General features: G+C 51.0%; 1 protein-coding gene across 2 annotated transcripts in view; it reads right to left on the bottom strand.

Annotated features, from left to right (window-relative positions):
* The window catches only part of FAM20B (FAM20B glycosaminoglycan xylosylkinase), a 40,560-nt gene extending 18,919 nt beyond the window's left edge, over positions 1 to 21,641 (bottom strand). For both annotated transcript variants that reach the window (XM_062192959.1, XM_062192958.1), the window contains exons 1-3: positions 21,558 to 21,641; positions 6,363 to 6,877; positions 1,240 to 1,326 (exon numbers count right to left, since the gene is read on the bottom strand). In XM_062192959.1, the coding sequence (XP_062048943.1) occupies positions 1,240 to 1,326; positions 6,363 to 6,739 (464 nt within the window). In that variant the 5' untranslated portion in view covers positions 6,740 to 6,877; positions 21,558 to 21,641. The remainder of the gene's footprint in view (positions 1 to 1,239; positions 1,327 to 6,362; positions 6,878 to 21,557) is intronic.
* Positions 21,642 to 26,838: the final 5,197 nt, after the last annotated feature.

A 26,838-nucleotide genomic window follows, 5' to 3' on the forward strand; every position in this document is an offset into this window, starting at 1 on the left:
CAAGGGGTTGGTCCCTGCTACCCAGATTCAGTTCCTGACTCCCAGCTTTGGCCTGGCCAAGCCACTGCCTGCACAGCAGATGGGAGACTCCACCCTCCTACCTCAAACAAGTAAAATAAATAATTTTAAAAACTCCTGGGTATTTTAAACATCTATTTAACCATGTCCTTATCAGTAGTCTGCTACCAGTTTTTCACTACTCAAAGTGTTACAGCTAAAATGGTTGCACATATACCTTTGAATTTTTACTTCTTTAGGGTAATTCCTAGAAATATCTTACATATGTGCATAAAAATGCAGTTACTTGGCCGGCGCCACGGCTCACTAGGCTAATCCTCTGCCTTGCGGCGCCGGCACACAGGGTTCTAGTCCAGGTCGGGGTGCCGGATTCTGTCCCGGTTGCCCCTCTTCCAGGCCAGCTCTCTGCTGTGGCCAGGGAGTGCAGTGGAGGATGGCCCAAGTGCTTGGGCCCTGCACCCCATGGGAGACCAGAAGCACCTGGCTCCTGCCATCGGATCACCACGGTGCGCTGGCCGCAGCGCGCCAGCCGCGATGGCCATTGGAGGGTGAACCAACGGCAAAGGAAGAACTTTCTCTCTGTCTCTCTCTCTCACCGTCCACTCTGCCTGTCAAAAATAAATAAATAAATAAATAAATAAATAAATGCAGTTACTTGTTCAAAGGTTAGGAACATTAAGGTTTCTGATACGTAATAGAGTTAACAGGAAGACTGAACCAATTAACAATGCCATAGCATTGATTTATTATTTATTTTATTTTATTTATTTATTTTTTTTACAGGCAGAGTGGACAGTGAGAGAGAGAGAGACAGAGAGAACGGTCTTCCTTTGCCGTTGGTTCACCCTCCAATGGCCGTCGCGGCCGGCACACTGTGCTGATCCGAAGGCAGGAGCCAGGGGCTTCTCCTGGTCTCCCATGGGGTGCAGGGCCCAAGCACTTGGGCCATCCTCCACTGCATTCCTAGGCCACAGCAGAGAGCTGGACTGGAAGAGGGGCAACCGGGATAGGATCCGGCGCCCCAACTGGGACTAGAACCCAGTGTTCCGGCGCCGCAAGGCGGAGGATTAGCCTGTTAAGCCACGGCGCCGGCCATGATGTTATAATATATATCCAATGGCCCTTGGTGGAAAGTTTCCCCAGTTTAGCAGGCCACAAGTCCTCTTCAAGAGAGATTTTCAAGAGAAAACAAAATGAACCCAGCATGGTGATCGCACATACCTGTCCAAATGAAAGGCTGCCACCTCTGCGTTGTGCCTATCGTAACCGGCGTATGGTTCCCCCTCCACCACATGGTCTCGGCTGTACCTGCAAAGGGAGCGGGAAGCACACACAGACGTGAGCTACGGCGGTGCGGAGGGAATGGCAGCAGGCGCAGATTATAGACTGCGGCCAGCCCGATGCTGTCCTACAGACGCCTTTTCTGCGGGCCCTTGGCACAGCTGCGGCTCTGCAGGAATCACCGGTGGGCGGCGTGAAGGCGAGGTGGAGACGGAGACCAGAACTCTCCAGGTGCCTCAGCAACATCCCATGAATAAACATGGGAGATGTCATTTTTACCCCTCTAAAGGGCTTTTAATGTAGCTTTTAAACCCAATTACAAGGTCATTTTCTAGATGATAAGGATCATTTTTGTACCGCCAACAGTGTTAAGGTACAGTTGGTACTTAATAAATGCCTACTAAATTGTTTACTAAACTGAAGTGAGGCAATGAAGGAAAACGTGCTATAAAAACTTCTGCTTACCAGATGGCTGTGCTAAGGTTCAGAACAGAAGTTTCAGTTTCTTGGGAAAACAAGTCTTGATATTCCTCAGTTTTTGTAATGTGAAGGAAAGGATAGTTTGAAAAAAATTCCCATTCTAGTTTTATCGTAAGTTTATAATGAGCAGTGGAAGGAAATCCTAGACTGGCATCGACCACTGAGTGGGCTCTGCCATTACCCGACAGAGTCACCTGGAGAAAACCCCTCTCTTCTCTGGGTCTCAGATTCTTTTTCTATTTATTTATTTATTTGAAAGGCAGAGTTAAAGAGAGAGAGAGAGAGAGACAGAGAGAGTGGAAGAGATCTTCCACCTGCTGGTTCACTCCCCAAATGGTGGAGATGGGCAGGCCAGGGTCAGGCCAAAGCCGGAGCCAGAAGCTCTATCTGGGTCTCCCACGCAGGTGGCAGGAAGACTTTTCTCTCTGTCTCTCTCTCTTTCACTAACTCTGTCAAATAAATTAAGAAAAAAAAAAAACCATAATTTAGGGGCATTGTGGCACAGTGGGTTAAGCTACCTCTTGGGCTGCCTACCTCTCATACCGGATTGCCTGGGATGGAGTCCCACCTCCACTTCCCATCTAACTTCCTGATAATACACCCGGGAGGCAGCAGATGATGGCACAAATACTTGGGTTCCTGGATGGAATTCCTGGCTCCTGATTTGGCCTCTCCCAGCCCTTGCCATTGGGAAGTAAACCAGCAGATTTACTCTGTCGCTGTCCCTCTCTTTCTGAGTCACTCTACCTTTCAAATATTTTTTTTTAAAGATACAACTTAAGTCTGCTAATTGTAAAGAGGAAAAAACCAAACCAAACCTCAGTCCACCTGTGATGTCCACTGCTCAGCTGTATTTCTTGAATGAAAGGAGACCTACTGGGCTGTACAAGGGAACCATGGAACAGAAATAAACCAAGACGGAAGCCAGAGGAGCAGCTCCACTGAGGACATGTAGGGTGAAGTGAAAACAATATAGAAGAAGGGGTCTTTGGGGCCGGCACAGTGGTGCAGCGGGTTAAAGCCCTGGCCTGAAGCACCAGCATCCCATATGGGTGCCAGTTCTAGTCCCAGCTGCTCCACTTCCGATTCAGCTCTCTGCTGTGGTCTGGGATAGGTAGCAGAAGATGGCCCAAGTCCTTGGGCTCCTGCACCCGCGTGGGAGACCTGGAGGAAGCTCCTGGCTCCTGGCTTTGGATCGGCACAGCTCTGGCCGTTGCGGCCATCTAGGGAGTGAACCAGCGGATGGAAGACCTCTCTGTCTGTCTCTACCTCTCTCTGTAACTCTTTCAAATAAATAAAATAAATCTTTAAAGACCTTAGGATACAAAGGAAAATCATGTACAGAAAATGTATCTTCAAAGCAAAACAATACGGTATTCGTGGTAGAAGACAGCCATCATCATCTGGTTGGGTACCAGTTTCTTCTTAGCACAGCCAGTATCTTCAGATGTAGTCTAATTCCTAGCGCAAAGCCTAGGCTTTCCAGGCTTATACTAGCTACCTCTAAATTAAAGGCGATTTTTAAATACTGCAGCAAAAACGAACAGAACTCCAGCATCTTCCCCCCACTGCAGGGGTGGGCTCTCTGTGAAGCGGAGGGCAGTCCTTGTCTGTTCCGGGCTCAGGACTTCAGGGAAACCACGGAGGACAGCGTGAGGATGATGGGCTGAATGCTACCTTCAGGGCGGCGTTAGAGATTTCCAGTACAGCTAAAGGCTGCTCAGAGTGAAACGTAAAACCCTACACGAGTCTGGAACTCTGGACGTGGGCTGGAGCGGGAGGGAGGGAAGGAAAGGAACGCGGTGAGAATCACCATCACTGAACGGCACCGCAGTCAGGTCTGAACCCTCAGCTCACGCTACGGCTGTGTGGAAATACGGAAAGCCAGGATTCTGGATCTCCTTCTCGCCTGTAACACAAGCAGCCGGCTAGAGAATGTTCATGGACCCTTTGAGCACATCCTAAGATCATTCATGCACTTCTACCTACTCCTAGGACCCTGACTCCTTGCTCCTTTTCCACCATAACTCCAGTTTTTGCCTGTGAAAATCAATTTACTTCCAGGACAGACTTGGCTACATTGGAAAAGAATAATTTTTATAAGGTAAGATAAACTGTGTTAATAAAAGTGTAGAGGCCAGCGCCATGGCGCAGTAGGTTAATCTTCCGCTTGCAGTGCCAGCATCCCATATGGGTGCCGGTTCTAGTCCCGGATGCTTCTCTTCCTATCCAGCTCTCTGCTATGGCCCGAGAAACCAGTAGAAGATGGCCCAAGTGCTTGGGCCCTGCACCCGCGTGGGACACCTGGAGGAAGCACCTGGCTTTGGATCGGCGTAGCTCTGGCCGTTGTGGCCATTTGGGGAGTGAATCTACAGAAGGAAGACCTCTCACTGTCTGTAATTCTACCTCTCAAATAAATAAAATCTTAAATAAAATAAAAGCGTCACTGCGCCCCTATGTATGTCACTCCCTATACATACCGTCTACCTCTGAGAGCAGGACGTGGACAGCCAGGCTGCAAAAGCGCTGCAACCACAAGTGGCTATCACAGGAAGGCGCTGTCTTAGCTGGGGAGTGAGGTCACAGATCCTCCTCTTGGCGAACTGATTCATGCTAAGGCACCCACGGAGCAGCAAAACTCACACAGTAACTGCCAATAAGTCAGCCCCAACCTCTGGTGAAGGACATCGGAGTCTGACCACGGACATTAATCTGCACTTACACCAGGACTAAGCAGCCTCTGAGGCCCTGGGGGTCAGAATAGCATTGTGCTGGGTGTTACGGACTGGAATCAATTTCCGACATCCAGCTTCCCCAGCCTGGAACGGTGCCTGATACAACACAGCACAGGTCAGTGTGTGCGTGCTAAGAGTGAACACCCACTGACTGCAGGGGCCTGTCCGCCCTGCTGGGGTGAGGAGAATACCCTGGAGCTGAGAGTGGGCAGAGGTATTCAGGAGACGTGGGGTGGGGCCAGTTTGACACAAAGAGCAAACGCAGGTTAAAGCCAGGTAGAGAGATGAGGCCCGCCGGTGAGGGGCCTGACCATCAGGCCCTGGAGTGAGCAGTGGGAAGTCCCTAGATGTTTTGAAGCTGGGGGCACCATGGTTTTCAGGACGGTCTAGAAAGGGCAGGAAATGGAGAGGCTGCAGTGGTACTAAGAGATCTGAAAGGAAGCAAGTAGTGACTAAGGTTTAGGCACCATCTGTCGCTACTTCCCGTACGCATCAGTCGGGCTTCTCCTTCCTCCTCCTCCTGTACCTTTTCCAAACACCAAAAGCCTACCCACAGAGCACCCAGTCTACCACCGCACCTCTCAGGAATAGTTGCCATGTGACACTGCAGCTGTCCCACCTCACCCTAAGCTCCCGACCTACAAGCGGGAAGTGCTGGTTCAACTTCCAACCCAGCTTCCTGCTAATGGCCCCGGCAAGGCAGCAGATGATGATCCAAGTACTCGGGCCCCTGCCACTCATGGGGGAGACCAGGATGGAGCTCCTGGCTTAGGTCTGGACCAGCCCTCAACTGTTGTGGCCTTGTGTGGGAGTGAACCACTGGATGGAAGATCTCCACCACTCTGCCTTTCAAATAAACAAATCTTAAAAAGAAAGAAACAAGAGACACTACCACATTCCTGTTAGAATGACCACCATCCAAACACTGACATCAAATCCTGGTGAGGAAGTGGAGCACCAGGAACTCTCACTCAGAGGGGGCTGCAGTGTAAAAGGGCACAGCCACTCTGCAAGAGGCTTTGGCCGGTTCTTACAGAACTACACAGGCTCTTACCACATGACTGGCCCATCGGGCTTCTTTGGTATTTCCTCAAACACCAAAGCTGAAACCATGTCCACACACAACCTGCTCATGGATGTCTAACACAGCTTTATTCACAACTGCCAAAATGTGGGGGCAACCCAGAGATCCTTCAGTAAATGAAGTGATGACCTGTGGCCATCTAGACAATGGGCTGTTATTCAGTGACAGCCATTAACAACCATCATTGTGTCAATACCACACTAACAGAAGATGTTAAACAACAGGGGAGGCTAGGGGGAGGTAGGAGAATTCTCTGTACTTTCCTCTCAACTTTTTGGGAAACCTAAAACTGCTCCCCAAAATATTAATCAATAAAACAAAACCAAGAAACAAAAACCCGGGCAACAGAATCAGTGCTTCGGCACAGAAAGGGCCTTTGTCGTCCATCCCAGCTTCAGGTGACATCTCCTCCACAGCACCCGCACGTGCAGGAGTTACCCAAGAACTGTACATTTTTGGTGACAGGGTACTTACGCCCTACCCAGTCCGTTTTGTGTCTCTGCCACATGGCACACGGTAGAGGCCTGATAAACCAGGAGTCAGGACAGCTCTCCCAAATAGCTCAGTCTCATAGGGAAAGAAGATGGGTCCTATAAACCCCTCTTACTGAAAGCAGCACAGGACGCTGGGAGCCAGCAGGGAGCCAGGCAGACTTCCCTGGTCTACCTCTCATTTTACGGGAAAGAAAACCAAGAGCAGTGGGTGAACACTCTGATACAAACCCCAACCCAGAGGCAGGCAGAGCTTCCACGATGAAGACTTACCGCTTAGGTTTGAACACAACCTTCTGGCCTCCTTCAAGGATCAGTAAGGCCTTCAGCTGTGTCCCCTTATAACCCACGTCAGCTTTAATGATTTTCTTGGTGGCCATGGCATGCATGATTGCCCCAAGCTCTGGTGTCTCTTCCGGGTACACTTCCCGGGGAACCACCCACTGGGCTGCAATCTCCCAGGGGGACTGCAAGGTGTGGTCCAGCTTGGGTGTCAGCTCCACCCGCAAGCCAGCCATCATTCGGTGAAAAGCCCTCTGGTCCTCCCGGTTGGCAGCTGATGTGTCTAAGTTGTCAATCAGGAAGACTTTGGTGAAGATAAAGATGACGAGGAGAACTGCTAACAGCACGACGCGCTGCTTCAGCTTCATGTTGACCTCGTTTCCCTCTCGCTGACCCCTCTCTCGCCCACTAGCTAGGAGAGTAGGTGCTGACGGCTAGCAAGGAGATTCCATGATTGCACACGCACCAGTCCGTCCGTTTCTTCACGGAAGCACCTCCCACACTTCCTGCAAACCCAAGTAGAAAGCAAAATTTGATCAGAGATTCTGTCCAACCACCCTTGAATCTTTTACAAAGCTCCAATACATTACTTACCCTTTTAAGCCTTGCTAAATTTTAAGCTTGAGAAGATGCAATAATTTAAAATTAACTACTCTGTAGACGGACCCAGCAAGTAAGCATCAGGACACCGAAAATCTTCCAGCAAATATCCCTGTTTTAATTGGGATGCAGAGCAATCTAGGAGCCATTTGGCTGGCTACTCATACACAGTAACCAAAACAACATATTAAGAGAGAAAGATTAAGATAGGCATATTTATTAGCTTTCTATTTTACCTTTTAAAACCCACAAAGGTTTTAAAACCACTAGTGCTTTGTAATTTTCCAGTAATTACCTTCTCCAAATATGCTTTATGACACCTTGCAAGATAGAAGTCCTAAAAATGCCAAAAAGCATGTAGAGGAGAATAACTCCTTCTCCGATCCAAACACCCAGAAACCTTGGACACGTCTATAAGCTACTCACGTACTGAAACACAACACCCTGACACATATCTCTACTTGACCAGTCCTCTAGTAATTATTTTTCAAAATTAAAATCCCTATAAAACACTGATAACCAAATCCGTGTAAATTAGGTAAGTGAAAAACATGCCCCACATCATCTGGTTACGAGTAGAACGTGACCAGAAGACGAATGAAAGCTGGCCCTACAGCAACACTGCTAGGCTGCAACGGTAAGGTGAACAAGGCCATTCCGCCACAGGCCTAAGGCAGCGCTGCTTCCAGGGCGGAAGTGACCACGCCCCGGGTAATTCTAGAACTAGAAGATTCCAAACACAAGATTTTTGCAAGGGTGTCAAGAACATACAATTCGGTCTCATTTGCATGCTGAGGCTTTGGCTCCCCCCATGCACAGGGCCACTTAAAAACACGTTCACGCTTGCTTTGCTCTATGTACAGCATCAAGGTAAGATGACAAGAAGATATAACAGGGTGCTGCTTCACTCCCCAGTTCATTTAACAACTCAAACCATTAATCGGAGACACAAAACCAATACAGAAGACAGGGCAAACAATTCAGGCTGAGACACTCCCACCCAAACTTGAGGCTGCTCCCTTGCTGACAGCTGCAAACATATTAGAATCCAGATTCAGAGCAAAGATGTGTTCCAAGGGCAACAGCTGGCCACATTGAAGTGCATTCTCGATGATTCTACTCTTTTCCTAGCCATTTTCATGAAGGAAGCAGAAGCTGAGAGTTAAACTCAAATTCTAATTATCCCAGCCACCTGCTTTGCTTCATCATCACCTCCCGGGGAGGACAGAACACTGTTAGTGGAAACAAAGACAATTCAAGTGCATTTAAAACATAATTGTGATGGTATTAAATTTGGTGTGGAACCCAGTAAAACAGTTCCCTGTGAATACTGATAACAACACTGTTCCAAGAGTCAATTCGGAAATTTTTGCTAGTCTTAAGCCACAGAATTTTTTCAATTAGTTGTTGAACGGTACACATCTCAGACTGTGGGGCTAAAGGCTGTGGGGAAGTATAGCCGTAGCAGCACTCACTTCCTGAACCCCTCAGGTGCACTACAATTCTGGTTCAAAGGTTGGCTTACCAGGCATCCTTCAGGACTAAAGTCTGGTTAACCCACAAACTCCTAATGACGTTCACTTCCATTAGAATGAAGATAATCCTCTCTCATGCTATATAAACACATCCTATCCAAACATTTAGCACAAAGGTTGAAGGTTAAAGCTGTGGGTTTGCTTAATTACCGCTGCAATAGGAAGTTGTAGCAGCTCCAAAACTCAAACGGTACAATCCTGCAACCCTAGCTTGTGTGCTTTAAGTTTGGAAATTTCATCACCTTTGGAAGAACACATGCATCAGTCCAGAGCCTCAAACAACCCACTTAGCTAGGCTAAAAGTTGGTATCGAAGGAATTCAGGGGATCAGTCGTTATCTTATCTCACTATTTACCTCTCCTAGCAAGGGCAGGTTGAAAAAGAGGCGGAAGGAGTTCTCCTGTTTGTGATGAGTCACCACATCCTGGTAAGCGCCAGGCAGACCAGGATCTGGCACTGGTCTTTTACAACTGCCTTTCACCACCACAGCCGTGAGCTGACTTCCACCATTCGTGCCCTCCTATCAGGACAGAGCCCAAACCAACTGCTTGGGCCTCCTGGTTCTCCTACCCAGTCTGGAGGGTGCAGCCACAATCAGATTCTCGCCACTCAGCCACCTCTGGCCACACGTTCTTGAGCACAGCACCACAGCACGGCAGTCCCCGCTTCTCCTAAAACGCACCAGCTGAACGTGCTCCGTCCTCCCGAGGGGGAGCTGCCTCCGCCTCTGTCACTACTCCCACTCAGCTCCCTCAAACTTCCTCTTTGTCTTACCCTTTCTTCTGGTCCTTTCAAGGCCAGCTTCAAGGCCATTCTGGTCTCTCCTCACCCTCCACAGTGACTTCTCCTTCCTTCTGACTGGTGCGTAACTGCACTCTGCCTCGGCCGGAACCTCCCTGTACGCAGTTCTTCACTCCGCTCTCGGAATGAGGCTCCGAGGCTCCGGAGAATGATGCCCTTTGTCCCCTCACCTGCAGAAGACGCAAGAACATTCCAGACTCCACGCTCTACTGCTGCTCTTCTCACTTTAGACAAGCAGCCCACTGTATACTCTGAAAACCAACGCAAGACCACTGTTCACGAAACCCTCACCAGCTTTGCCAGAGTGCGCCTGCTCTGTTTCCCCGCCTCCTGTAAATGCTTCAAACACGCAGCTCTGTCCAGTTACATGACGGTCATTTATTTTAATGTTTCTGTTACGTGCAACAGCCCATCTCAAAGAACAAATAGATTCAAAGTAGTATCCTAACTCAAAAAATGTGACATATACACAAGGCAGTGCATGTGTTAACAGTCCTCACATGAACAGCTGCCATAAACTCTCAGACTGGAGTTCTGGAAAGGAGACCTTTTTAAGGAATTTTCCCACCGAAGCCTGGTTTCACGCTCAGCTGCACCAGCCACATGGGGCCTGCTACAGAGGCTCATTTACTGTTGTTCTTCATACAACAGTATGTGGATGCGCCACCACTCTGCTTGCTTGATAAGTGTTTCTTAAGGACAAATATATGACAGTAAGGCTGTCTTGGAAGAAGAGACATGGCACACAAACGAGTGAGGGCCTGGTAGAAAGTCCTGTTCTAGAATCTGGCGGATGCTGGAGAACACATGTAGACAAGCATGCTGGTGCAGAGGTCTCTAAGCCATGTCAGCACTATCTTCCTTCCTGCGGGGTCTGACAAGCCACCAGTGAGGTTCTATGCCCCATGAGTACAGTGTCCTGATTCAGTTGACACCTTACCCAAGTCCTGCCACTTCGGAGGTTACAGAGAAGAAATCTCAAACTTTGCTCATAGCTACAGAAAGTTTCAAAGTAGGCAAAAATTTTGCATCTCAATCAATAGTTAAAACAGGTTTTTTTTTTTTTTAAAAGATGTTATTCATTTGAAAAGCAGAGAATGAGAGACAGAGAATGTGCTATCAATCTTCCATCTGTTAGTTCATTCCCACAAGTGGTTGCAGCGGCAGGGGCTGGACCTGGCCGAAGCCAGGAGCTGCATCTGGGTCTTCCACGTGGGTACAAGGGCCCAAGGACTTGGGCCATCTTCCACTGTTCTCCCAGCATTAGCAGCGAGATGGATCAGAAGTGGAGCAGTCAGATTTTGAACCAGCACCCACATGGGATGACAGCATTACAGGTGGTAGCTTGACCTGTTATGCCACAACGCCAGTCCCAAAACAGATTCTTAACATGTAAGAATGTGAAATGCCCTGTGGGTGTGAAGCTTCAGTACAAACATTTCATGCAGAGGACCAGCGACAGAGATATGCTGCAAAGGCGGTGGGACTTACTAAACACTGGTGAACAAGGGAGTATCACAGACATTTCCGAGGAGGGACAGGACTTAGCCTCGTGTTTAAGACACCCACACTTATATCAGAGTCCTTGGGATTAGATTCCCAGCTCCAGCTTCTGACTCCAGCTTCCTGATAATGCAGACCCCGGGAGGCAGGGCTCATGGAAGTGGGTCCCTGTCACCCACATGGGAGACACGGACTGCGTGCCTGGCTCCTGGCTTCAGTCCTAGTCACCATGGCTATTTGGGCAATGAACCAATGGATGGGACTTCTCTGTGTCGGTCTCTCTGTCGCTCCCCCACCCCCCAAAAAAAAAGTTTATAGAAAAATGGAATTAAAACACAAGCTAGGGGCTGGCATATGGGTAAAGACAATGCCTGCAATGTTGGCATCCCATATGAGCCCCAGTTCAGGTCCGGTTGCTCCACTTCTGATCCAGTTCCCTGCTAACAGTCTGGGAAAAGCAGCAGAAGATGGCCCAAGCCTGGAGACCCCTGTACCCATGTGGGTGACCCAGATAAAGCTCCTGGCTCCTGGCTTCAGGCTGGCCTCGTCCTGGTTGTTGTGGTCATATGGGGAGTGAACCAGCGAATGGAAGCTCTCTCTCTTTCTCTTTTTCCCTCTTTCTCTATAACTCTCACTTTCAAAATAAATAAATCTTTAAAAACAAAAAAAGAGAGAGCAAGCGAGCACTAGGATTATTTCAGTGCAAATATTTTTGAAATCCATGCATAGTTTTTCACAATATGCATGCATTTCAAATTTTTTTGTACCAAAAAAAGCTCATCTTTTATTTATTTTTTATTTTTTATTTTTTTGACAGGCAAAGTGGACAGTGAGAGAAAGAGACAGAGAGAAAGGTCTTGGCCGGCGCCATGGCTCAACAGGTTAATCCTCCGCCTTGCGGCGCCGGCACACCGGGTTCTAGTCCCGGTCGGGGCACCGATCCTGTCCCGGTTGCCCCTCTTCCAGCCCAGCTCTCTGCTGTGGCCAGGGAGTGCAGTGGAGGATGGCCCAAGTTCTTGGGCTCTGCACCCCATGGGAGACCAGGATAAGCACCTGGCTCCTGCCATCGGAACAGCGCGGTGCGCCGGCCGCAGCGCACTACCGCGGCGGCCATTGGAGGGTGAACCAACGGCAAAAGGAAGACCTTTCTCTCTGTCTCTCTCTCACTGTCCACTCTACCTGTCAAAAATAAAAAAAAAAATAAAAATAAAAAAAGAAAGGTCTTCCTTTTTCCATTGGTTCACCCCACAATGGCCACTGCAGCCAGCGCACCGTGCTGATCTGAAGCCAGGAGCCAGGTGCTTCCCCTGGTCTCCCATGTGGGTGCAGGGCCAAGCACTTGGGCCATCCTCTACTGCACTCCGGGCCATAGCAGAAGGCTGGATAGGAAGAGGAGCAACCGGGACAGAATCCGGCGCCCCAACCAGGACTAGAACCCGGTGGGCCAGCGCCGCAGGAGGAGGATTAGCCTATTGAGCCACGGCGTCGGCCAAGCTCATCTTTTAATTACATTTTTTCATCAGTGTTCTGAAGTACCCTCGTATAATCATATTTATATATTCAATCTTTCCTGACAAGAAACTGTAAGGACCCTTATCGTAAACTTCTTCTCTGGTAACTGCTGGTTTTAGTAAAACTCTGAAGATCTGGTACATGTAAGAAGAGGTGGGAAGGCCGGCGCCGCGGCTCACTAGGCTAATCCTCCGCCTTGCGGCGCCAGCACGCCGGGTTCTAGTCCCGGTCGGGGCACCAATCCTGTCCCAGTTGCCCCTCTTCCAGGCCAGCTCTCTGCTGTGGCCAGGGAGTGCAGAGGAGGATGGTCCAAAGTCCTTGGGCCCTGCACCCCATGGGAGACCAGGATAAGCCCCTGGCTCCTGCCATCGGATCAGCGCAGTGCGCCGGCCGCAGCGCGCCTACCGCGGCGGCCATTGGAGGGTGAACCAACGGCAAAAGGAAGACCTTTCTCTCTGTCTCTCTCTCACTGTCCACTCTGCCTGTCAATAAAAAAAAAAAAAAAAAAAGAAGAGGTGGGACCCGAATTTAATTAATTTTTGTTGTTGTTGACTGTCTACAAAGGAAGATACCAACAATTCCCCCCATCACCCATCAAGAGCTAGAGTCTAGAATTCCTCCCAGTCTGGACCGGCTCTGTAGCTCTGAGAAAGAGGATGCTGTGGAAGCAACTGTTTGCCAGTGCTGGGCAAACACCTTAAGAAATCTGGCAGATGCTGACTGAACTCTATTGGGACCTAGCCACCACATGGAGCCACATCATCAAATGAGTGACCTACACGGAGACAGAGGCCTGGCCAGCCTGTCGCTGTTCTGGCCACCCCTTGTTAAGCAAAGCTGTCAAGGGCACTCTGGTTCTAGTTGAGCTATCAGCTGAACACAGACACACACATGACCCGGGTCTATACCATGTGGGCAGGAACCAAACAGCTGAAATCAGCTGACCTGTAGGAAATAACAGGGCTGGCATCGTGGCTCAGTGGGTTAAGTCACCTGCAGTGCCAGCATCCCATATCGCAGTACCAGTTCAAGTCCCAGCTGCTCTGCTTCTGATCCAGCTCCTTGCTATTACACCTAAGAAAGCAGTGGAAGGTGGCCAAACTGCTTGGATCCGGCCACCCACGTGGGAGACCTGCATGGAGTTCATGGCTCCTGGCTTCAGCTTGGACCAGCTCTGCTTGTTCCTGACATTTGGGGAATGAACCAGATGATAGAAGGGCTCTCATTCTGTCTCTTCCTCTCTATTGCTCTGCTTCTCAAAATAAATAAATCTTTAAAAAAAAAAGGGGGGGGGGGGGCGCGGCGCTGTGGCACAGCAGGTAAAACTGCTGCCTGCAGTGCCGGCATCCCGTACGGGTGCTGGTTTGAGTCCCAGCTGCTCCACTTTTTAATCCCGCTCTCTGCTATGGCCTGGGAAAGCAGAAAATGGCCTAAGTCCTTGGGCCCCTGCACCCACATGAGAGGCCCAGAAAAAGCTCCTGGCTCCTGGCTCCAGATGGGCGCAGCTCCAGCTGTTGCAGCCAATTGGGGAGTGAACCAGTGGATAGAAGACCTCTCTCTCTCTGCCTCTCCTTCTCTCTTTGTGTAATTCTTTCAAATAAAAAAATAAATCTTAAAAAAAGAAAAAAATTAACAAATCATTATCTTAGGCCTCTGTATTTTGGGGTAACTTATAAAGCCCAACATTTTCACATCTGTCCTACCCCTATCGACTCTTTCGGGGGTGCCAGGGGGAAGGGTATAGGGTAATAAATTATGTGATTAAAATCAATTCTCTCAGGGAGGGAGGACATTAAGTTAGCTACTAGGTAGAAATAAACGTTGAACTGATGAATCATTAGGTCCTATTTGTAAGCCACTATTAACACCTTCTGTGGGGCAGCGTACTCACTGTGAGGGTTATATACCATTTCTATTTCTTTTCTGCCATCACTGTTGATGTTTAGGAAGACACACAATTAAGAAAGTCACTTAAAAGTAACACAAAGAGGAACAGATTCTTAATTAGGCTTCTACTAAAATCCACTTACATACTTTAGGATCCTCACGCGTGAGGCTAACCTCACGCATTTGCAGGACCGTACACACCCCGTTTACAAAGCCTAACCTTTGTATTTCAATCAAAGTCTAAACATCAGCAAAAATCGCAACCCTTTGGCACACACCCTTTCACCCTGGGCTAAGTGTGACACACGGCCCTTTCTGATTGGCAGTAACAGCAGAGCACGGTGCTGCACTGTCATCAGCCGATAGGCGCGCACAGCCCTCGCCTCCCACAAGTCAGTGTGGTCTCTCCTGATGGTTAGCGGTCGTGACTGTCAGTAAAATCAAGAGCATTCAGAAACCTTCCCACTTACCATTGTGCCCTGCCATCCAGGAAGTCAAAACCATTATCCTGAACAGTAGCAAGTGTTACTGCTGGCACAAATGCACACATCACCCAGAAAACCGGCCCACTCCTGCTCGGCCGCCTGCTGCCGGCCACAGCGGCACATTATTCTCCCTTTTCACCTTCAAATGGGGGTCTTCAACTAAAAATAAAAACTAATTCCCCATAATGTCATGAAAGAGCACCCACAGACACTGCTCCTTCCTCTGCTGCAGAAACAGTGTCTCAGTGCACCCTCTTACACTAAACACACGCGCTCCCGAGCAGGAGTTAGGAGCTCTGGGTTCACTAAGCCTGGGCCTGAATGCCTGCCTTACCACCCAATAAGGGACCTGCAGAGGACACTAGCCCCAAGCTCTCTGCGCCTCAGTCTCTGCATTAGAGAAATGGAACAAGCACGCTAACGCACAGGGTTGTTGAAAATGAAGGCGTGCTCCACGGAGGACACTCACGTCAGGGACTGGACAACCCACACACGGTCAGTACAATCGCTTGTTGGTCACTATCGCCATGTCAAACACCCAAAGGGGACCTCCTGAGCAGAGAAAGAATGACACAGAAAACGACGCTCACTGGAGTCAGTATCCTGGAATATTGTCTTCTCAGTCACATACACAGTGGCTAAATACCCACACTGCATCACTAAGCTTGCCAGCAGGGAGTAGTTCTGTATCCCCGAACCACAGCCTTTTCTAAATCAGACTGTAAAAGCAGAGATTTGAGTATCATGTGACACCAAAGACTGAGGCCATGTCACCAATCTGACCAACCTACTTCTCTTCTCCGCAAAATTTGTTCTGCCACTTCCAATGTAATTGAAACAGACGGGAAAGATAGACTTTCTTTTTTTTTTTTCTTAAGGCTGAAATAATACAACTTTCCCAACAGTCTTCAGTTTGAAAAATTAGTTCTGGGTCCAGCACTGTGATATAGCAGGTAAAGCTGCCACCTGCAACACGGGCATCCCATATGGGTACTCACTGGAGTTCTGGTTGCTCCACTTCCAATCCAGTTCCCTGCTGATGTGCCTGGGAAAGCAGTGGAAGATGGCCCAAGTCCCTGGGCCCCTGCACCCACATGGGAGACCTGGGAGAAGTTCTAGACTCCTGGCTTCAGCCTGGCCCAGACCCTGCCTTTATAACCATTTGGGGAGTGAACTAGCAGATGGAAGACATCTCTCTTTGTGTCTTTCCTTCTCTTTTTGCAACTCTGCATTTCAAATAAACAAGCAAGTCTTAAAAAAGAAAGAGGCCAGCGCCGTGGCTCACTTTGTTAATCCTCTGCCTGTGGCGCCATCATCCCATATGGCACCAGGTTCTAGTCCCGGTTGCTCCTCTTCCATTCTAGCTCTCTGCTGTGGCCCGGGAAGGCAGTGGAGGATGGCCCAAGTGCTTGGGTCCCTGCACCCGCGTGGGAGACCAGGAAGGGTACCTGGCTCCTGGCTTTGGATCAGCACAGCGCCGGCCATAGTGGCCATTTGGGGGGGTGAACCAACAGAAGGAAGATCTTTCTCTCTGTCTCTCTCTCTCTGTTTAACTCTGTCTAACAAAAAGAGAGAGAGAGAGAGAGAGAAAGATTAGTTCTGTTTTTTTTTTTTTGCTAAATGCATATTCACTTTTTATCTTTTTTTTTTTTTTAAGATTTATTTTATTTATTTGAAAGACAAGAGTTACACAAAGAGGGAGAGAGAAAGAGAGAGAGAGAGGTCTTCCATCTGTTGGTTCACTCTCCAAATGGCCAGAGCTGAGCTGATCCCAAGCCAGGAGCTTCTTCAGGGTCTCCCACATGGATTCAGGGGCCCAAGAACTTGGGCCATCTCCCACTGATTTCCCAGGCCATCAGCACAGAGCTGTACTGGAAGTAGAGCAGCCGGGACTCAAACTGGTGCCCATATGGGATGCTGGTGCCGTAAGCGGATACTTAATCTACTACATCACAGTACCGGCCCAGTTCATTATTTTCAAGGACAACTTGGTATGTCCTCAAGAACTAAGATAAGCCTTAAGAGTACCTTAAAGTTACAGGTATAGAAAATCAAATTCCCATATAGTCCAAATTAGTCCTAGCGTTAAATTTCCCTTACTGTTTCCATTTTCACTTAAACTTTTATTCCTATAGTATCTGTAACTCAGATTCCCTATGTGAACTCCTCTAACAGTTCCCTGTGAAGGAAGCCAACTAAAATAATCACTAGACATTAATGGAGCCTTAATGTAGCCTTTCTTCCTGTGTGTGGGAGCAAAAATGAAACCGGCAAAAGTATTCCTTTGAAAATTACTGGATTTCTGCAACCTGTCCTATTTAAACTTTGATTTAAGGCAACCCTTTCAACCTCTTCCTCGAAAAAGGAAAGGGAAAACATTTTAGCATATAACCACTAGCAGGATTTGTCCTAAAAAAAAATGAACACAGGCAGTGTTCCCTGATCTACACACTTTGTGGAAACGCATACGAATCTGCATGAATCTAATGAAGATTCCCAAGTTCCAGGTACTCCATCACTCAACCATCTGTATGGAAGCACTACTTCATTCCCCGATCACACAGAAATATGAAACTTCAAATAACTGACATTTGCCTTCAGCTCTTCATATACTTTGCATCTTTACTGTCCAATTCACTACAGTTCTTAGAGTGGCATATAAGTTTATGTAACAACAGCTCTGTACGCCTGTACCCTTATGTCCTAGGATGCGTCAAGCTGACAGCCACAGGAAATCACTCTCAGAAATAACAGAACCTCAAACAGGCCTGTGCTGAAACACCAGCCAAGGGGCGCCAGCCATGGCCCTGTGTTACAGTATGAACACACAAACAGAGCGCCATAGCTGCCTCTCCTATTCTGAGAGTTCTCAGGACAGGGAACACGTGTTGCTGTGACCTCCAACTACTGTAGTGCAGTGTTGGGCATGTGAGAGACACGGGATAAACGTCTGCTGAGTAAAAAGGACAAAGAACAAGGGAGAAAGATCTCGATGGTTTTTGAACTGGCAACTCCTTGGCTTAAAGATGGCTTCTCTTACACAGGGGAAATAAGATAAGATAGCTAAAAATGTTAAGATAGTTATCGTACAGTGAAAACTGCAGAAATATCGACTACATATCCCGACTTAACACACCCGATTTTAACGCATGGTCTCCTGGATATCCTGCTTCCACATGTCAAGGCCACTGCTATTGCTAGCCTGGTTCATGATTCTGGCTGAGACAGGAGTAAAGACAACCTGGAAACACAAGAGGAAAAATGGAGATGGTCCAAGACACTGCCCCAGAATGAGACAAGACAGAGCTGGAACCAGATCGTCAAGTATGACTGGCAATGTTTTCTGAAACAAGAACCAGCACTAGTACATCCATGGTATTTTCTTTTACCTACAGGAACACAAACGCACTTGTATGACATGCATGTTCACTATCTACAAGAAACAAGAAATGAACTAAAAAACTCTCTGGACAGTCCAAACAGTGGCTACCGAGGTCACGCACTAATACCCAGAGAAGAGCTGGCAGAAGCTAAGTCTAGTTAGTTAGCTGTTCCGTACTCAATTCCAGAACACAGAGTGATGAAGCTGAGAGCTTGCAGAGGACAGCAGCCGACAGTAACAGCACAACAGCGTAGCCTTCCCACCACGGAGCAGAGAGACAGACCGAATACCAAAGGCAGGTTCAACAATTCCGAAAGCATGGGGGCGAGCAGCCTACATTTTCAATCACCTCAAAACCGCACTGGACCACTGGCAGTGAGGGACACCAATAATAACTTTTTATTATTTAAAAGGAAACAAACAAACAAACAAATATATATATAATTCATTATAAAATTCTTTCCCCAAAAAAATATAGCTAAAATGGGAATTTTCCACCCTGTGTAATTCTGTATTTGCCAGCAACACTACATGTGTGAGGAGACAGTGCCATACCCATAAAGCAGACAGTTGACAGCACAGTGGGGTGGACTTCACTGCCTTCCCTGAACTTGGGGCTGTCCTCCTTACACATTTCGTCACTTCGTATTCCTGACCTCCGTCTGCAATGTACCTAAGTTAGCACCCTTGCCTCTAGTGGGGGTGTGACCTCAAACACGCACCAAAGCCTGAGGTCTCCCTTCTGCATCGCCCACTTTCCATCTCATGCTGGGGTGCCCGATGCGCCTCCCAGACTCAAGGCAGACACAGGCCTTGCTGCTTCTGGTTTTGGTGAGAGACAAGATCGGAGGTGAGATCTCTGTGTCAGTCTCTTCGGGGCAGCTCTGGTAGTCCTGCCGACACCGGAAGTTGGCCAGAGGCTGGCTTCTACTGCACGCTCAGTCCTCTTCTGTACCTCAGGCCCATGCTAAAGAAGTCATCCGTCCCTGGGATTGCACACGCAGCCAAGGTCGGAAGAGAGGGAGGCTTCTATTTAGGTGTACACGGAGAAGCTGCTGGAGGACTTCGGAGGGATAACGCCCGTCTCCCACCCCTAGTGTCAGGGACGGGGACAGTCAGGGTCAGTACTCCAGGCACAGGCATTACCAAGGACACCGAATTTTTCAGCTAATACAGAAACACTGCCTACCAATCCAACTGTTCTGAGAGCGTAGCCAGAGCAGACGGAGAAGCAAGGCCAGGACACACCTGGCCCGGGCCTGTGGAGGCTGCTCCCAGGCTGCAGGTGGCTACACCACCATCCGATCCCAGAACTGGATCCCAAGGCAGCTCCAGCAAGTAAAAGATGCCCTTCACAGAATATTGAAACATGAACAGGAATATTTTTCTTGGCTTTTATTTTCTTGTGACAAAGAGGAACGAAACAGTTTATAGTACGTGTACTAGAATACTTTTGCTTTCCTCATACTGTTTTCCTTCCTTCATTCCGCCAGCAAATATTTCCTGCACACCTGCTAAGCACTAGGCACCGTTAAGTGTAGAGAGAAAAGTACACCGATGACAACTACTGGGCCTCACTGTAACTGTATTCTCCACCTCCATCCGCAAAGCCACCGGGCACTAGGCTCAGGGACCTGACATCCGCTTCGGAAGACTGTCTCCTTTACTGTTTGCGTCTAGGACCACAGACGGCAAAGAGCAGCCTCCTGCTTCTATTCTGAGATCGTAGCAATCACCAAGTGGCCATGACTGTGGTTAGCTATTTTAAAAAGTTCGCAGTTCAGGAGCCGCAGGATCCAGCTTCAGGGTTCACAGCACTGAACTGACAGCCACACCACGTAAGGGAAACTTCAATCTGCCCTGACAGCGAAGGAAACAAGGAAAATCTCCCTCAAAATTCAAAATTCAGAGCTGTGCCAAAGAGCTGGAATCTGCGAATGGAAGTCAAAAGAATGGACCAACAGGCAAGACTTAGCCACTTCACATAGAGAATCCTGTGATATAAAGTATTATGGAAAATGAAATACATCAACTGTGATGTGTCTGTTCCCAGGAAGAAAAGCAGGGCCCGTGTTCTCCTTCCTTCACCAAAATGCGGCTAGGGCTCTTGGCAGATCCGTGTGTGCCATTTTCATCAGGCAACAGAGATGGAAAGCCGCCAATCCCACCGGTTCCTGGTCATCTCTTACTATCACCCGTATCGACCACTGCGCTTTATTGTGGTGAGACTGATTGCTGGCCGTGCCCTTGGCCTCTCCTTTGACAAGCAACTTCCAATGTGGAAGGGCCTCCTGTCCACGGACTTCACTGGGTGGTTCTAGAAGCCACACTTCCACATCTTCAGAAACTTAGAAAAGTTCCTGGCGAAATACAGAACATTAATTTTAAATGGATCTTAGAAGGGCTCTGAGCGCAGGCATAGGATTTAGCGCCTTCAACATCTGCACCTCAGTTTCTCAGACGCGTTGGGCCATCCGCATCCTACATCAAGCTCCCGGGTTTGAGTCTCGGCTCCTCCCCTTCAGACCCGGCTTCCAGCTAAGGCTCCCCTGGGAGGGCAGCAGGTGACGGCTCAAGTGCTGGGGTCCCTGCCACCCACCTGGGAGACCCAGAACAGGATCCCAGCTCCTGCCTTCCACCTGGCCCGGCAATGTTTCCCATACACGTGCGCGCCGGGATCTGGAGCCCACAACTTTGAAGAAATCACCCCGGGGTCAAACTGACCCATGGTGCTCAACCCAAGGATGATAGGCCATGGTTAATAATCGTCACTTCGCCGGGTTCCAGACGTACACACAGTCCTGCAGTGTAAAAGCCAACACGGCGCCACACGGCGACTTTCCGAGGGGAGCAATCACACCTCCAGGAGGAGGCCGGCTGGGCGGGGGCCACGCTGACCCGGGGCCCCAGCCCCCAGGCGCGGCAGCAGGCGTCGTCGCTCTTTTCCCAAAACCATCAACTCCCGGCCCACCCCCCCCATCACGGAGACCCGGACCCTGGCGCCCCCTCCCCGCCTACCCGGGGAGCCCGGCCGCTGCGAGCGCATCTCCTGTCAGCCCGCGCGACCAAGGACGCGGCGTGACAGGCGCCCCACGAGTCATCCACGGCCACGCTCCGGCTCTGGCACACCCGGAAACGGAATCCGCGGGCGCGGCCCCACTTCACGACCCCAGCGCTTCCTCAGGCGCCCCCACCGCGGGCCCCCGGGCGCCGCCGTCCGCGCCTCCCGCCTCGGGCCTGCAGGTCACTCGCGGCGGCCCCGGGTGTGGGGGGCGCCCGGCCGGACACGGGGGCGCCCCCGCGGCTCCCTCACGTCGACCTCCGGCGGCGCCCGCGTCCCCTCAGCCGCAACCCCCGGCGGGCACGCGCCGCGAAGGGCCCCGCGCAGGGCAGCGGGGAGGCGCCGCGCTCCGGGCCCGCCCGCCCGCACTTTCCCGCCCGCCGGGGGCCCGCGCCCTCCTCCGCCCCCCACGCCGCTCACCTGTCGGGCCCTAGGCTCGCTCCATGGCCGCCCGCACGGTGCGGTGCGGCGCGGCCCCGGCCGCCCCCGCCGCCTCCGGGGAGGGGCAGCCCCACGCCGCGCTCACCGCCCCCAGCCGCCGCCGCCGCCGCCACTGCGGCTCCCGCCCACCCCCGCTCCGGCCATTCCCTGGCCACCTCTCCCCGCGCACAGCCGGCCGTCCCACACCCGCCCCCCCCCGCCTCCGCAGGCCGCGGCTGTTGGTACGGTCCTAGCGTAACGCCTTCCCCGGGGCCAATCCGAGGGCTCGCTCGGCGCGGCCCCGCCCCACTGTGGGCGGGCCCTACCGGACTCGCTCCGGACCGCCCCCTTAACTCCTTTGGTTCCGGCCGGCCCAGCTTAACTCTATCGGCGCCGGCTCTTATTTCCGCTCCTGCCTGCCTGCTGCGCTGCTCCATCCCGTTGCCATAAACCGGCCTCTGGCTTCGTCTCTCTTGCCCTCGCTTTTTCTTTGCTGCTTTTTCTGGACAGAGAAGCAGCCAGGCAGCAGGACTGGCGTTTGCAATGCTCCAGGTCAAGGAGATGGAAGGTCCTCCCTAAGTTGTCCTGCTTGGAGACAGTGGGTCCCTGCCTTGCCCCACACTGGCCAGCGTTCCCAGCACGGAGCCAAAGCGCTCTTGCTCCGGACCAGAGCGCAGCTCCCTGCCAGTACGGTTCAGTGAGTGGAAAGCTCAGATGCCCAGCACCCAGCAGGCTCCGGGTAACCTAGGAAAGCGCCTCCCTCCCCTTGGCTCGCTCACTTTTTACCCTGGCTAGGGTTTAACAAACGCACCCGTGCATTCATTCACCCTATACTAAGCTGGGACTTAGCTGCCCTGCCCCTGAAATGGACAGCAGGCTGCCCGAGGAGCTAAGACAAGTGATGGGGAAAGGTTGACACCTTAAGGACCCAGCTGACCGTCTCCAGGCCACCTGGTCCATTTCAACAGCAAAGGGTGGCAGGCCACGTGGCCAGCCCAGCAAGGTCAGAGGTCATCATGGGACTACATATACTGGTGAGGGTTAAATTCGGAAAGGTAGGGGAAAGTCCTCCCAGATGGCTGGGTGTCGTCGGTTGCTATCGGAGTGTGTATTTAGTGAGCACTTACTTTCAGGAGATCCTGGAGAAATTCCTGGGCTAGACACCCACCCAGAGCAGTCTGGCTGGGAGGCAGAGCTAATCCCGCAGGAAGCACTAGTCACCGCATGCAGGAGGCGTCTGCCAGCCTTGCACTGATGTCGCTGAGCCGGTTTGAGGGTCGCTGTGAGAGCGCGGGATCTGGGATTGCTGGGAGGCGATGGTGTGAGAATCTACGCCATTTCTGCACACAGGTATGTGGTGGGGTGCCGGCGGCTAATCTCCCTGAGGCTTATTCTCTGCGGCAATAGACCGCAAAGCACCCATGGGCGCCCCCTCGAAGAGGCTTTCTTCCAAAGGACTCCTTTCTTCCCTGGAACTCGACCGTGAGGGTGGGCTCTCCATGTGTCACTGCTAGGGAAAAGGCCGGCTCGTTCTGCAGCCTCGGCTTCCGGAACAGAGGATCCCCCTGTGTTGAAGGGCTTTGGGGCCGGCGCTGTGGTGTAGTGGGCTAAGTCTCCACCTGCGGTGCCAGCATCCCATATGGACCCTGGTTCGAGTCCTGGCTGTTCCACTTCCCATCCAGCTCTCTGCTATGGCCTGGGAAAGCAGTAGAAGATGGCCAAGTCCTTGGGCTCCTGCACCCATGTTGGAGACCCAGAAGAAGCTCCTGGCTCCTGGCTTTGGATCGGCACAGCTACGGCTGTTGCAGCCATTTGGGGAGTGAACCAACAGATGGAAACATTTTCTACCTCACGAGTAAATAAAAAAATTCTTAAACAAAAGACTTTCACAGAAGGGAGTCCATGGCCTCTCTGGACAAACCAACCCTGTGTTAAACTTCACATCCAGGCCGGCGCCGTGGCTTAACAGGCTAATCCTCCGCCTTGCGGTGCCGGCACACCGGGTTCTAGTCCTGGTTAGGGCGCCGGATTCTGTCCCGGTTGCCCCTCTTCCAGGCCAGCTCTCTGCTATGGCCCAGGAAGGCAGTGGAGGATGGCCCAAGTCCTTGGGCCCTGCACCTGCATGGGAGACCAGGAGAAGCACCTGGCTCCTGGCTTCGGATCAGCACAATGCGCCGGCCGCAGCGGCCATTGGAGGGTGAACCAACGGCAAAAAGGAAGACCTTTCTCTCTGTCTCTCTCTCTCACTATCCACTCTACCTGTCAAAATAAATTAAAAAAAAAAAAAACAAAAACAAAAACAAAAAAAACTTCACATCCATGGCACACACACTTCTTCTTCCCCTGCCATCAAACACGGCAAGGCCGTGGGGCTCAGGGTCAGGCTTTCTGACAGCCCCAAGTCATCCTGCCCCAGGTTCCCTTCGCCAAGATCCATCGCCCAGCCACAGCACCACCCGACCAATCAACAGCCCATCCAGTCTCAGTGTTGTGAGAGCTGCAACCATTCAAGACGGGAATTTACATGACTGTCACAAAGGAAGCAGCTGCGAGGAACACTCTGGGTCCAGGAAGCCAGCGTGGGCTGGGACCAGGAAGGGAGGGTTGAGGTGAGCCAGACACAGGAGGGAGAAGACAGCAACCGCAGGCTCACAGCGCTCTGTGAACCGGAGGCCTGGGACTGCCCGGTCTCCCAGCCAGGCAGACACCTAGAACACCTGGTCCCCAGCCTGCGCCAGGGCCCCGTCAGGCCGATCTGAGTGCTTTGCCAAGATGCCGGGACACTCCTTGCTCCCCTCTCGTCCTGCCCAGGGGCTCCAGGTGCCTCTCCTCCCCTCCCTCCCCAAAGACATAGGACATGACTGTGTTCCTCCTGTGGAGTGCCCCTTGCAAAATACCTTCTCTGCACTGATGGGTGGAAGCCATGCATCCTCCTCCAGCCAAGGAAGTAGATGTCAGCTGGTTATTAGCTTGGGGTGGGGGCGGCAGGGGGACACTCCCACAGGATCCAACAGCACCTCTCAGCCTGGCCTCCAGGCCCATGCTCTGCTGGTTCCTTATCTTCTGCCCCCTCGAGGTCACTTGCTCTCCTCCTCCTGCCCCAGAGGTGTGATCCTCCGGACCCCCACCTGTAAAAGTGCCGGATGTGCGTCTCTGTCAATGCCACCTGTTCAACAGCCTTTCCAATCCGTGGTTCTGAGGCCCGCGCTCTGTGCCTGCCTCTCCAGTGGCAGGGTCTGTCTGGAACTTTTGTGGGGGGGTGTCTGACCCTGTTCCCCTGGACCTTAAAGGCTTTGACAACAGTGTGGCCTCCCGCTGTGCAGGGGACATGGCAGGCAAACAACCCTGGAAAGAGAAGTGGGAGGAGAACGGGGTTTTGTGCTGGCTGGGAGGCGGCACCAGAGGCTCATAGCTTGGCCCCGTATCAGTGTCAGCATTTTCCCTAAGCTGGTTCAGAATCCCCGACTCTGGGCTGAAGCCCCAGGACCCCAGTGGCAGCCGTGCAATCCCAAGGCCAGTACTGTCTCCCAGTGCCTGCATCCAGGCAGGCCACACACACATACAAGCTCTTAACCCAATGATGGGGCCTCCCGAAACTAGGTGAATTTGACGTCCAGCCAGGTGGGCACAGCCCAAGGGAAGGTGCCGTAGCCAGGACAGGGACAGAGAAGGACAGTGAGTGAAGGGGCGCACCCGTCCCTCCATCCTGGCCCGGGGCCTGTACCTGCGGTAGCTGCCTCCCAGGCAGGTGTGTGCTCCGGGCACAGCTAAGTCTGCGTTTCTTTCCCAAAAGGGGGCACATTCCTTTCTTTCATTTTGCCACAGCTCTGTGGCTCTCCCCTGCTTACAGCACCGAGTACCCTCTTAACCCTGCGCGTGGCACCTCTGTCCACGCCGTGCGAACCAGCCATGCCTGTCCCAGGGACAGCATGACAAAACACAGACACAGCACACAGCTCCCAGCCCGGACACGCCGGCTCTGTGTTCCGAAAGTAGTAGAAAACTTCCCAAAGTTTTTTCCTTTCAAGCAATTTTTTGCATTAAAAATATTTATTTATTTGAAAGAGTTATAGAGAGAGAGACACACACACACATACACATACACACACACAGAGAGAGAGACAGAGAGAGAGAGAGAGAGAGAGAGAGATCTCCCATCTGCTGGTTCACTACTCAAATGGCTGCAATGACAGGGGCTGGGCCAGGGCAAAGCCAGAAGCTCCAGGTCGCCCACGTGGGTGCAGGGGCCCAGGCACTTGGGCCATCTTCCATTGCCTTCCCCGGGCCATAGCAGGGAGCTAGATCAGAAGCGGAGCAGCCAGGACTCTCACAGGCGCTTACATGGGATGCCAGTGTCTCAGGCCGTGGCTTAACCACAAAGCCAGCCCCTCTAGTATATTTTTTTAAAGAGCAGCTTTTATTGGGATATAACTTGCATACCAGGAAACTCATTTGCTTATAATGTACAATTTGGGGCCAGCACAATGGCTAGCAGGTAGAGCCACCGCCTGTGATGCCAGCATCCCATAAGGGCGCTGGTTCAAGTCCTGGCTGCTCCACTTCTAAACCAGCTCCCTGATAATGTCTGGAAAAAGCAGCAGAAGATGGTCCAAAGGTCATCCCACATGGGAGACCTGTATAAAGCTCCTAGCTTCTGGCTTCTGGCTGGCCGAGCCCTGACCATTGGCGGCTAAATGGGAAGTGAATCAGTGGACAGGAGATCTCTCTTTCTACCTCTCTCTCTTTCTGCAGCTCTGCCTTTCAAATAAATCAATAATATTTTTAAAAAATAAAGTACAATTCAATGCCTTTAAGGGCACCTCAAAAAGTTCATCGGGAATAGAATTAAAAGATGATTACTTCAGTGCAAGAAATGTGAAATTTATGCATATTTTTCATAATATATATTTTCCATGATTTTTGAAGATCCCTTCCATGCACTGATTTCAAGATTTTTTGCACAAAAATGAATGTATCTTCTAAACAATTTATTTTCATTTTACTTTTAAGGGAGAGAGAGAGAGAGCGCTTTCATCCACTGGTTCATTCCCCAAATGTTCCCAGTATCCAGAGCTGGTCCAGACCAGAGGGAGATTCAAACTGAGTTCTGAGCTCCTGGTTTCAACCTGGCCCAGTCCTGGCTATTGTGGGCATTTGGGGAGTGAGCTAGCACATGGGAGATCTCTTTCTATCTATGCCTATCAAATAAATAAAATTTTAGGGCCTAGCGCCGTGGCTCACTTGGTTAATCCTCCACCTGCGTCGCCGGCATCCCATATGG

This window comes from Lepus europaeus, chromosome 5, assembly GCF_033115175.1.
Source record: "Lepus europaeus isolate LE1 chromosome 5, mLepTim1.pri, whole genome shotgun sequence".
Classification (NCBI taxonomy): Eukaryota; Metazoa; Chordata; class Mammalia; order Lagomorpha; family Leporidae; genus Lepus; species Lepus europaeus.